General features: G+C 43.6%; 1 protein-coding gene across 1 annotated transcript in view; it reads right to left on the reverse strand.

Moving 5' to 3' along the window:
- LOC126188781 (odorant receptor Or2-like) overlaps nucleotides 1-13,442 on the reverse strand; it is a 44,357-nt gene that overhangs the window by 16,941 nt on the left and 13,974 nt on the right. The window contains exon 3 of the mRNA XM_049930393.1: nucleotides 2,888-2,989. Within this exon, the coding sequence (XP_049786350.1) occupies nucleotides 2,888-2,989 (102 nt within the window). The remainder of the gene's footprint in view (nucleotides 1-2,887; nucleotides 2,990-13,442) is intronic.

Below are 13,442 nucleotides of genomic sequence, written 5' to 3' on the forward strand. Positions count from 1 at the left end.
CAAACTTGTTCATATGGAGGACAACGTCCCTTATAATGATGATCTTGGACAATAAACGACGATTACCGAGAAATGGGCCACACCTGGTCAAACAGAGGATGTTGTATCCTACGAGAAGCCGCAGTACTTGGTATGAAAACGTACACAGTTTACTGCTCCAGTCCACGGTGTGGGAGGCGAAGAAGTACCATGGGAAAGTGGAGAAACTGAAGAATACAATCACTTTGAGTGGACCGGAACGGGTACAAGTACAGGGTTATTACAAATGATTGAAGCGATTTCACAGCTCTAGAATAACTTTATTATTTGAGATATTTTCACAATGCTTTGCACGCACATACAAAAACTCAAAAAGTTTCTTAGGTATTTACAAATGTTGGATATGTGCCTCTTTAGTGATTCGGCAGACATCAAGCCGATAATCAAGTTCCTCCCACACTCGGCGCAGCATGACCCCATCAATGAGTTCGAAAGCATCGTTGATGCGAGCTCGCAGTTCTGGCACGTTTCTTGGTAGAGGAGGCTTAAACACTGAATTTTTCACATAACCCCACAGAAAGAAATCGCATGGGGTTAAGTCGGGAGAGCATGGAGGCCATGACATGAATTGCTGATCATGATCTCCACCACGACCGATCCATCGGTTTTCCAATCTCCTGTTTAAGAAATGCGGAACATCATGATAGAAGTGCGGTGGAGCACCATCCTGTTGAAAGATGAAGTCGGCGCTGTCGGTCTCCAGTTGTGGCATGAGGCAATTTTTCAGCATGTCCAGATACACGTGTTCAACCGTTTCTTCGCTCACTGCAGGCCGACCCGTTGATTTCCCCTTACAGAGGCATCCAGAAGCTTTAAACTGCGCATACCATCGCCGAATGGAGTTAGCAGTTGGTGGATCTTTGTTGAACTTCGTCTTGAAGTGTCGTTGCACTGTTATGACTGACTGATGTGAGTGCATTTCAAGCACGACATACGCTTTCTCGGCTCCTGTCGCCATTTTGTCTCACTGCGCTCTCGAGCGCTCTGGCGGCAGAAACTTGAAGTGCGGCTTCAGCCAAACAAAACTTTATGAGTTTTTCTACGTATCTGTAGTGTGTTGTGACCATATGTCAATGAATGGAGCTACAGTGAATTTATGAAATCGCTTCAATCATTTGTAATAGCCCTGTAAAACAGCTCCAGTGACATGGTCGATGACGAGTGACAGGAACATGAGCGGCTATACCGGCAGGCCAACCCATCTCCTCAGAGTCGACTGTTACGAGAAAAGGAGAACAAGGACGACTTAAGTGGGAGCACATCAACGACGGAACGCGGACCGCAAAGGTTATGGAAATTGAGAACATCCACAATCCATTTAGTGGAGTATACCAAGAATTATGAGAATCTGAATCCAGAAATGAACACTGCCAGAGGAACACCTACACACTATGCGTAACTGACAAATCTGTAACACGTAAACTGTCTTTATCATGTTCATTGTATGTGGCATGCTTCTTTATGTCAATGGTTAGGAATAGGCCGATGTTGTAATTGTTTAGACAGATGAAGGAAGCTGGCAGGTTTTGATGGACTTTCCGAGGCCACAAAGTGCCACACAACAGTAATTTTGGTATTAGAGATCCCGTATATGAGTATAACGTACTTATTTTTTCCTTTATTTCTTCTTAAGGTTTTGTTTTTGAGCCTATGTAACGAAATAACGTTTTAACAGTAAATATAATCAGCACGCCAGACTTTGTTACTCCGTCATAATTACGAAACATTTTTGTCGTCTAGAAGGCAGCCCCAACGTAAATAAAACCGTAAATACATATCAAAAAATTGGCCCGGTGCGAATAGCACTCGCTCACTGACGTTTCCGTACAAACTTAATTACGTATTACTTCCAGGAATCGAGATTCTCGACAATTTTTGCCTGTTATCGACATTAATACTGGCAAGATCCCAAGGATTCCAAGACTTTAGAGAATGTTTTAATTCTAAGTCTACAATCGGATAACAAATGACAAAATAATGTTTTTCCATGTGATATCATTACAAATTATGTCCGCACCCGGTAGCTGCGTGGTCAGCGCGACAGACTGAGGGCCCGGGTTCGATTCCCGGCTGGGTCGGAGATTTTCTCCGCTCATGGACTGGGTGTTGTCCTAATCATCATCATTTCATCCCCATCGACGCGCAAGTCGCCGAAGTGGCGTCAAATCGAAAGACTTGTACCAGGCAAGCAGTCTACCCGACGCTAGGTCCTCGTCACACGCCATTATTTATTTTAACGAAATTTTATGATTTTTTCCTTTACTTCAATTGTGAGACCTTTACTTCTTTTCAAATTTCACGATACTACGTCAAGGAAACGTACCCTATAGGTTTTAATGAGTGAATTTGTAAGTAGATTGCCGTATCTTTTGACTGCATTGACTCAAAAGCTTCTCTTTTTAATCTTGAGAATTGGAAAACAGTATGTTGCTTGATATTTTATTTTAGTGTATAAACTTATTTCGAGTTTATTGCCTTCGTCAGTACATGTCCTGAAGTCTTAGATGGGCGTATGTCAACTTTGAGTAAGACATTGTTGCTGTCTGTAGTTGCTGGTTGTAATATTATTTGCAGCAAGGCAGCATACTGTTTTCCAGTTACCAGCACAATGTGCTACTGAAACATAACATGTGCTGCAGATCTCACAATAAAGAAACTTCACTTTTTTACAGCGGCAAGGGAGCGGAGACCTTAATATGTGATCCTATAAGAGTTCCGTTTTTACCGATTGAGATACGGAAACGGTAAAATAATAGTTTTGTAAAAAATCTGATCAGTGCATGAACTACAGTTTCCAAGAATCGTGTCAATTAATGAATACGCACACACAGACGCCAGCAGCGCTCACCTGGTCCAGAATGTGCTGAGCTCCTGAGCAATACAGGAACAGCTGCGTCAGCAGTAGGGGAAGCGAACCCCAACACTTCAGCGCGGAATTGCTGTCAGGGCTCTGCAGGGAAATAAAATGGTGTTAGTAATACAAGAGGCCAACAGCGCTAAAGAAAACCAATGGACGGGGATACAGAGCATGTACAAAATAACCATAAAAATAGACTAACATGGTGTATAGCCGCCTGTGGAATTCTATACAGCCTGCGTTTTCTCTGAGGTTCTATGCATACAAACCTTGAATAGAAGTTGATAGCATTCTATTTGATACGAGGACCTCCCAAAGAACCTTTCAGTTTCTTCAGAGATTCTGAAAGGGCTGTGGCGGTCTCAATTACGAGCGCTTGCTGAAAACTAATGCCTCCGAATTTTTTCCGTGAAAACTCTTAAAGCTTTTGAAACAAAACAGATGTCTTCCTGTCTACATAATTACAGCCCTTTGCTGCTACAGGGCTCCCAATTCCTGCGTGAAACAAGATGGTGTGTAACGTAACTACGTCGGTGAATGAGAACAGCGTATTGTGATACTTTCGAAATCGAAGAGTTCATCTACACATGAAGCTTCTTTTCCTTCAGTTTGACAATGCCAAACTACACATGAGTGCTGCGGCCCCTGCAACAATCAAAAATGGTTCAAATGCCTCAAACCATTATGGGACCTAACATCTGAGGTGGTCAGTCCCCTAGACTTAGAACTACTTAAACCTAACTAGCCTAAGGACATTACACACATCCATGCCCGAGGCAGGATTCGAACCTGCGACCGTAGCAGCAGCGCGGTTCCGGACTGAAGCGCCTAGAAACGCACGGCCACAGCGGCCGGCTGCAACAATCCGAAGCCTTGGGTTCACTGTCATTGATCATCCTCCGTACAATCCCGACTTGGTCCCACCCGATTTTCATCTGTTTCCAGAACTTAAAGAACGCCTTCAAGGACTTACTTTTGATAGTGATGAAGTTTTGCAAGTAGCAGTAAGGTTGTGGCTCCGTTAACAAAGTCAATTCTATAGTATCAACAAACTGGTTAGTCCCTGTGGTGACTATGTCGAGAAATACACACATCAAAAGAAGTTTTTCATCACCCCGGTCCCTGAACTCCTGAAGATAGACGTTAACTGTGGATATTGTATCACAGACACAGTCCCTTGGACTGTTCAGATATGTCACTAAACTTGCCCGAAGATGTAAACAACCATGCATGAGCAGCGTCTGTTAGGCGGAGGGAGTCCGATCAGTTTGACTCATTCCACCAGGAAGGAGGAACATGGCTCGTGTTGTCTGTAGGTGAACCATGCCTAGACGGTCAACACCGTAGGAAGGCATGTGTCCAGGCGTCTCGGACCAAAGCGATGTTGTTTGGACATGGAGGAGATGCGGACAGACAGGAACTGTTGATGACCTGTCTCGCTCAGGCCGCCCAAGGGTTAATACTGTAGTGGATGACCGCTACCTATGGATTACGGCTCGGAGGAACCCTGACAGTAACGCAACCATGTTTTCGTGCAGCCTCAGGACGTCATGTTAACGACTCAAACTTTGCGCAACAGTCTGCGTGATGCACAACTTCACTCCCGACGTCCATGGCGAGGTCCATCTTTGCAACCACGACACCATGCGGCGTGGTACAGATGGGCCAACAACATGCCGAATGGACCGCTCTGGATTGGCATCACATTCTCTTTACCGATGAGTGTCGCATATGCCTTCAACAAGACAATCGTCGGAGCCGTGTTTGGAAGCAACCCGGTCAGGCTGAACGACTTAGACACACTGTCCAGCGAGTGCAACAAGGTGGAGGTTCCCTGCTGTTTTGGGGTGGCATTATGTGGGAGCGACGTACGCCGCTGGTGGTCGTGGATGGTGCGGTAACGGCTGTACGATACGTGAATGTCGTCCTCCGACAGATACTGCAACCACATCGGCAGCCTATTGGTGAGGTATTCGTCTTCATGGACGACAATTCGCGTCCCATCGTGCACATCTTGTGAACGACTTCCTTCAGGATAACGACATCGCTCTACTAGAGTGGCCAGCATGTTCTCTAGACATGAATCCTATCGAACATGCTTGGGATTGATTGAAAAGGGCTGTTTATGGACGACGTGTCCGCCCCCGGTGGCTGAGTGGTCAGCGCGACAGAATGTCAACCCTAAGGGCCCGGGTTCGATTCCCGGCTGGGTTGGAGGTTTTCTCCGCTCAGGGACTGGGTGTTGTGTTGCCCTAATCATCATCATTTCATCCCCATCGACGCGCAAGTCGCCGAAGTGGCGTCAAATCGAAAGACTTACACCCGGCGAACGATCTACCCGACGGGAGGCCCTAGTCACACGACATTTATTTATTATGGGCGACGTGACCCACCAACCACTCTGAGGGGTCTCCGTCGACAATCTGGACCAAGAGTGCCTTAATGAACTTGTGCATAGTTGCCACGACGAATACAGTCATGCATCAATCTAAGAGGATGTGCTACTGGGTATTAGAAGTACCGGTGTGTACGGCAATCTGGACCACCACCTCTGAAGGTCTCGCTGTATGGTGGTGCAACATGCAATGTGTGATTTTCATGAGCAACAGAAAGGGCAGAAATAATGTTTATGTTGATCTCTATTCCAATTTTCTGTACAGTTTCCGGAACTCTCGGGACCGAGATGATGCAAAACTTTTTTTGGTGTGTTTAGATATGTAGAAATGAAGAATAAAGATATGTAATATTGTATGTTGTATGCTAACAAGGGACCTAGAAACGACGAGAAGGCTCCGTTCCCGCCGCAGCCGCAGTGGTCCACAACCCCACGACGACTACCGCAGTCCACTTCACCCCTCCGTCGCCTCACACCGAACCCAGGGTCATTGTGCGGTTCGGCCCACGGTCGAATCCCCTCCACAGGGAACGTCCGTCTCACACTAGACGAGTGTAACCCCTATGTTTGCGTGGTAGAATAATGGTGGTGTACACGTACGTGGAGAACTTGTTTGTTTGCGAGCAATCGTCGACATAGTGTAGCGGAGGCGCAATAAGGGGAACCAGTCCGCATGCGCCGAGGCAGATGGAAAACCGCCTAAAAACCATCCACAGACTGGCCAGACCTCGACACAAGTCCGCCGGGCGGATTCGTGCCGGGGACCAGGCGCTCCTTCCCGCTCCGGAAAGCCGTGCGTGAGACCGCTCGGCTAACCGGGCGTGCTATGTAATGTTAATAACGTTTGTTTTATTTATAAACCATTACAAGTTTTCACATAAAAAATTTTAAGGCATTAGGTTTCAGCACGCCATCGTTTTTTACCAGTCCAGACTATAACATTTAGATTAATAACATTCAATGCCGGTGAAAGTGGTGGCAATCGAAGAAGTATTATTTTATCTTCATGCCCATCACATCAGCCGTCGGGGTATTAAACAGGGGAGGCTAGTGTGTGTCGCCAGTACACACCCGAAGATGGACAGAAAACTCTGCGCCGACGTTTTGGAGGTAGCAAGTTACAGACATCCGCCAGTTGCCTGAAATTTCTTGGAACTAGGCTATTTTAGTCTAAAGTTGGTTGCGTACGTCGTAATTTGAGTCTGTATTTAATTTCTTTCCCTCTTATCATTCAACTTTAAAGCTATCCACAAGTAATTTGTTTTCATTCAGTTGTGTACATCAAATCTAGCAGAAGATAATTTAGAATAGCACTATCCGCTCAGTTCCATAAAAAAAAATTATCCTGTTTTACCAGGTAACGTGGTGGCCGCGCGGTTTGAGGAGCCTTGACACAGTTCGGCCCGTCGGAGGTTCGAGTCCTCCCTCGGCCATTGGCGTGTGTGTGCTATCCTTAGCGTAAGTTAGTATAAGTTAGATTAAGTAGTGTGTAAGCCTAGGGCTCGATGACCACAGAAGTTTGGTCGCATAGGAATTTACCAGCACCACCTTAATTCAAGAAGACGTAACACTTTCGTCGCAGTGGCTGCTTTTCTGACATTACAAGTGGTCAATGCTTCTGGATTATTAAGGCTATACTTCAACCAGTAACAAGTACTTGCAGTAGTACTTCAAGACTCGACACTAGGCCCTTACTTGAATAGAGCTTACATGGCAGATCTTCCGTTGTCATCTCGTGTCAACAAATACATACAACCTAAAGACAACGCTCTCATCTGCAGGCACAGGCGACAGATGTGATAAGAAGACTAGGATGACTGCAGAGATTTCGAAACATGGGAAACAGATTCGCGCATTAAGCACAATACCGCCATAAGTCAAGCGACTGTCCTAACGAAACGATGACCACGAGTAACAGGTGACACAATTCTATTCGGTGCACCAGTACAATGGATTCCGACTGCAAAATATCTTTTTGTTGCGCTTGATCACCAATTGCCGTGGAAAGACCATGCAGACTAGAAGCAGACTGGAATCAATCATCTGCCATCTTGGCTTCCCTATATCCAATCGTTAACGAAACATCTACACTCTTTGAATAATGTGGGCTCGTAACCCTCAGCGTCTGTAAGATCAGTTATGAACTACACGTGTTCCTCGTGGGAACCCGCAATCAAGACACATACACTATGTGATCAAAAGTATCCGGACACCCCCAAAAATATACGTTTTTCATATTAGGTGCATTTTGCTGCCACCTACTGCCGGGTACTCCATATCAGCGACGTCAGTAGTCATTAGAATCGTGAGAGAGCAGAATGGGGAGCTCCGCGGAACTCAGGGACTTCGAACGAGATCAGGTGACTGGATATCTCTTGTGTCATACGTCTGTACGAGAGATTTCCACACTCCTAAACATCCGTAGGTCCACTGTTTCATATGTGATAGTGAAGTGGAAACGTGAAGGGCCACCTACAGCACAAAAACGTACAGGCTGACCTCGTCTGTTGACTGACAGAGACCGCCGACAGTTGAAGACGGCCGTAGAGTGCAATAGGCAGACATCTATCCAGACCATCACACAGGAATTCCAAACAGCATCAGGATCCACTACAAGTACTCTGACAGTTAGGTGGGAGGTGAGAAAACTTGGATTTCATGGTCGAGCGGCTGCTCATAAGCCACACGCCACACATCACCCCGGTAAATGCCAGACAACGCCTCGCTTGGTGTAAGGAGCGAAAAACATTGGACGATTGAACAGTGAGAAACGTTGTGTGGAGTGACGAATAACGGTACACAGTGTGGCGATCCGATGGCACTGGTATGGCGAATGCCTGGTGAACGTCATCTGCCAGCGTGTGTAGCGCCGACAGTAAAATTCGGAGGCGGTGGTGTTATGGTGTGGTCGTATTTTTCATGGAGGGGGCTTGTTGTTTTGCGTGGCACTATCGCAGCACAGGCCTACATTGATGTTTTAAGCACCTTCTTGCTTCCCACTGTTGAAGAGCAATCCGGGGATGGCGATTGCATCATTCAACACGACCGAGCAGCTGTCCATAATGTACGGCCTGTGGCGGAGTCGTTAAACGATAGTAACATCCCTGTAATGGACCTGCCTGCACAGAGCCCTGATCTGAATCCTATAGAACACCTTTGGGATGTTTTGGAACGCTGACTTTGTGGCAGGCCACATCGACCGATATCGATCCCTCTCCTCAGTGCAGCACTCCGTGAAGGACAGGCTGCCATTCCCCAAGAAACTTTCCAGAACCTGATTGAACGTATGCCTGCGAGAGTGGGAGGTGTTATCAAGGCTAAGGGTGGGCCCACTCCATATTTAATTCCAGCATTACCGATGGAAGGCAGTGATTTACAGCCAGGTGTCCGGATACTTTTGATCACATAGTGTATATAAAAAGAACAGATCAAGAACAAAGCTCTCCAGCGCATCCACCACGTCCAAGAAATTTGCTAATTGCTATCCCCACTAAGCTGCAGGGGAAATACAAATGCACCAACGTTTCAAAGACCATGCCGCGAAATTACATCGTACGTCACGATACTCGCTTAATAGTTTCATCCGAAGCTGACGTGTCAGATTCCTGTTCTTCATAAGACACTACAGAAAGTTAGAAATAATTTCATCCAAGATATTGATGCAAGGTTTCGTAATGAGAACTTAATACCACCACTTCCCTCCCCTTGCCGGCGAAATACTAGTTCTGAAAGTTTCTCCCACTGCAACGTATCGAATCGAGCGCCAGCAGAGGCCTGCTTTAGCAACCTTGTCTCCGCAGTCATGTGATTGGTTGCAGAGATTGTACACCATATATCCGGCTGCGGTTTGGCTTTCTTTAACCGTGAACATGATCTGAGTAACTTCATCTTCGTCCCATACAACTATCTTCAAATAAAATATTCATTTCAGGTTTTTACTTTGGGATTAGTGGGTCTAACACTCTGGCGGTCTTATCCCTGTTACCACAGTTTCAAAATCGTACATCTAAGGCGATGATTCCACATAATATCGAAATCAAACACTGCTTGCAGTAATGTAGGCGATAATGCAGTCAAACAGTTTCTTTCTCTGTGTTTCATGTTTCGTAACGAGTTTTGCAGTTCGTAATGAGTTTTGCAGTTAACAGAATATTCTTTAAAGATGAAATTTTTTAACTTAAATGTTTTGAAGCGTATAAAGTAAATCACAAGTTGTTTTAGGCAATCATTCTTTGTGTATCTATTCTTTTTCTCTTTTTATGCCAGTTTTAAAGTCAGATCTGTACGACGTAGTGTCAGAACACTTGATAATCACGCTGCTGTGCCCTCGGGCTCTTGTAAGGACAGCTTTATCTGAACTGAAAACGAATATATTTGTCAGCACACAGCGAATTTCGTTGAAATAGTTTGATTAGATAGCGGCTTGTTTATTCTCATTAACGCAGGGGACTTGGTAATGCGTGTATGTGTGTGTTTGTGCCTGTAGCAATGTTCACAGGATCCTAATAGCGCTTGCCCTTGACTCTGATCTACCATCCATGACGAAAATGAATTCAGATAATTCTGTGGCAGGCGACGTGTTTTGTGGCGTATCCACAGGATAAGCTCTCCGAAGGAACTTCATCACAACTCATAGATATTTTTTCTGTAATGTCAATAAATGAGTTTCCCCTCGTTAGACCTCTTTTCTCTTTAAGTATATTTTCTCTGAATATCAAATTATTGCATATCTAGGTAGCAGTGTAATTTTTAAATGAAAATATCTATTGCTACCAAGAAACAATTGAAATATTTTGTGTAGGGTTTCTCTTTATTATTGTCATGGAGAGGATGCATGGGTTTGGAATCTGAATAATACTACCAATGATCGCAACTAGTTTGATAAGGTTACTAATTTTCTCATTGAATTTTGTATTATAGTGAGGTTTTACACTCTTTTACTTCTGATACAATATTTTTCCACCTCTGGAGCAATATTTATTGTGTATCGGTTTTTAGCGTTGTCTTAAGTACGCTGAGTCGGCTGTGATTCTTACCTCTGATGCCTACTTTTTGCCTTCCGCATTGTTTCTTCTGTGGCTACAGCTTCAACACTGCATGTAGTGTACAAGTTTGCAATATTGTGATGTGTTTTAGGATACAATATGAAACACCTAAGTTTTCTCCTATGACTTTAGATACGTCGATGTAGGTACCCAATTTCCTTCTTTAAAATTTAAAAATGGGGAAATGAAACTGAGATTAGGCTACTGGATATGGTGTTCATTCATACACTAAACTGTCAGTAGTTTAAGAGACAGGTTCTGTTAAAAGTTAAAGGACGGTAGTTCACTCGAGGAATAAAGTTTTCAGATAAATATTTTAGTGCAATGTAACTGCCGCAGACGGCAGTGTATTTGTCTGCGACGAACTCTGCTTTAAACATCATAGAGCTTACTGCAGCTCGTAATAACTAAACTGTCCTAGTAGGAAACTTGTTTAAATTAACATCTGTATACTAGCATCTGTCCCCTTATTTACATTTCTCTGGTCTGCCCTAGTGGATCATTTATTGGGGTGGTTGGCATAGTTACGAAACGAGTATGAACACAAATGAGTTGTAATCTATCCAATATTTACAAAATATTTTGGATTGCATTATGGTATAAAGTAGGTATAAAGTAGGTTACATCCACAAACCTTATTAGTGAGCGGTGTATTATTTATAACATTGGGGATGCTTAGCCAACCAAAACTCAAGAAATAAATCGAAATAGGTTGAAGAATTTATTGCAGTTCTTTTTGAAGTTCACAAAATGTGATACCCAAGTTAATCTTGCTTCGCATATGATATCCAAGAGTTGTACTTGTAGTCCTAGCCCTTCATACTTGCTCCACTCTCCTGCCATATGCACATAGTTTTAAGTTTCGCGAAGTAGTAGTGGTAGTAGTAGCTTTATTCATCCGTAGATCTCTTTTTACAAGGATGTATGACATGTCAAAGTACTTACAAATTTAGATCAATTTAAAATAAGCTAACTCGTATACACATATATTTACAGACTTCTAGGTAGAGACTATCATTAAATTTACTCCTGGTATACAATACTTTTTTAACAAATAACTTATTAAATAATGTAATGCCACATTGTTCACTCATATCTCACTATCAGTCACTGCACACACTATACACACAGTGTTTCATAACACTTCACTCACTACATACACACACACACATACACACACACACACTCACTCACACACACACACACACACACACACACACACACACACATACACTGGTGACCTTGTACCGTAACTCCCATTTGCTATCCTGAAAAACTGAGTCAGCATCCCTCCATAATGAGTGAGATGTTGAGCTCAGAAAGAGGAAGAGGTGTTAGTATTGTGCCATGCATAGCTCGGGGGTAAGTATTTCTAGAAAGGAAAAAAAAGAAGGAAAAAACAGAAAGTGAAAGCGTTATGTGGAATGTTGGATATTTTATAATCATTATTATTATTATTTATTTGTATAATATTTTTATCATACCCCTGTTTTAGCTAAGTACAATGTATAAAATGTATTGCATAACAGGTACTTTTTAGCTGCCATTTTAAATTAGTGTATTTTTGCAATTTCTTTAATCTCTTTTGGTAATTTATTGTACAGTTTTATTCCTTGGTAGAAAATGCTGTTTTGAGTTCTATGTTTATTTTTTCTTGGTAAATATAAGTTGAGTCTATCTCTTGTTGCATAGTAATAGACAGAGCTGTTTGTGCAGTAACTAACAATGTTATTTTTGATATGTACAACTGCCTGGTAAATGCATTCACATGGAGCAGTTAAAATCCCCAGCGTTCTGAACAGTTCTTTACAATCAGCTCGACTAGTATTTTGGTTACTATTCTTATGGCTCTTTTCTGGAGTTGAAAATTGTGTTCATATTTTGTGCATTTGTTCCCCAAAAAAGCCTGGAGGCGTCAACAGTGTTGATATACGTGGGATGTTCAATAAATAATGCAACACTTCTCTTCCTCGGCCAATTTTGGTTGAAAAAATGCGGCGTTCGTTACGGGAAATCGTTAAATATTTTCACTTCTGCCCCTGCACTTTCCGTAAGTTACAATAGGTGGCGGCGCTATGTATAGCCTCCAGAATGGCGGCTGTAATGGAAGTGCGTTCCAAGCAGAGAACTCTCATTGAGTCTCTTTTGGCGGAAAACCAGAAGATCGCACACACTCTTCGGCGCTTGCAGAGTATCTACGGAGACCTGGTAGTGAACAAAAGCACGGTGAGTCGTTGGGAGAGGCGTCGGTCATCATCGATACAAGGTCGCGTATATTTGACCGATCATCCTCGTGCCGGCCGGCCGCACACAGATGTGATTCCTGCAAAGTTGGAACGTGCGGACACTCTCATTCGAGGTGATCGACGGATCACAATAAACCACCTCGCTGCTCAACTGGACGTCTCTTTTGGTAGAGCTGACACACTAGTCCGCCAGTTGGGGTACTCAAAGGTGTGTGCCCGCCGGGTTTCTCGCCACGTAACAGAAGACCATTGTAAGGGGTTCATTACTATTCGCTAGCTCACTTGAGAAGATGTAATTTCGATGAATTGCTCACGCGCTGCCTGCGATATGGAATATCTATACTACAATAGAATCGCAGGTCAGAGTAGTGTTGGCAGTAAGTAGAGTTTAGTAGCTCGCAGAGAGCAGTCGTGTTTTGTAGCTCGCACAGAGCAATTGAATTATGGAGTTCGGACACGGCGGTGCAGCGGTTGACTTGTGTTGGGCCGGTCGTGCAGAACGATGGTGGTGCCTGAGCGATGTGATCCAAGGTAAAAAAAAATATTATTGTTCTTTGTTGCCGCGCGCATATGGTAATTACCACAACTGATTTAACCACAATTGTAATGTGAAAGTCCCATGTAATTCCTTGTAGAAATGTTTCAATAATAACTTTTGCCAGTCATTTATCTGAGTTTAAAGATTTTACGAATTTTTCCTGTGCGTACTCATGTTCATTAAGCAAAAGAAAATCAGTTGTTTTCCTACAAATGAAAATCTAGTGTCCAGCATTGCACTGGGCTGTGCCAAAACAAATTTTCTTATAGGAGTAGATATATAGATAGCGTTATTCAGCGACATCATTGTGAGGTAAGAATTT

The sequence above is a fragment of the Schistocerca cancellata genome, chromosome 5 (genome assembly GCF_023864275.1).
Source record: "Schistocerca cancellata isolate TAMUIC-IGC-003103 chromosome 5, iqSchCanc2.1, whole genome shotgun sequence".
NCBI classification, from domain to species: domain Eukaryota; kingdom Metazoa; phylum Arthropoda; class Insecta; order Orthoptera; family Acrididae; genus Schistocerca; species Schistocerca cancellata.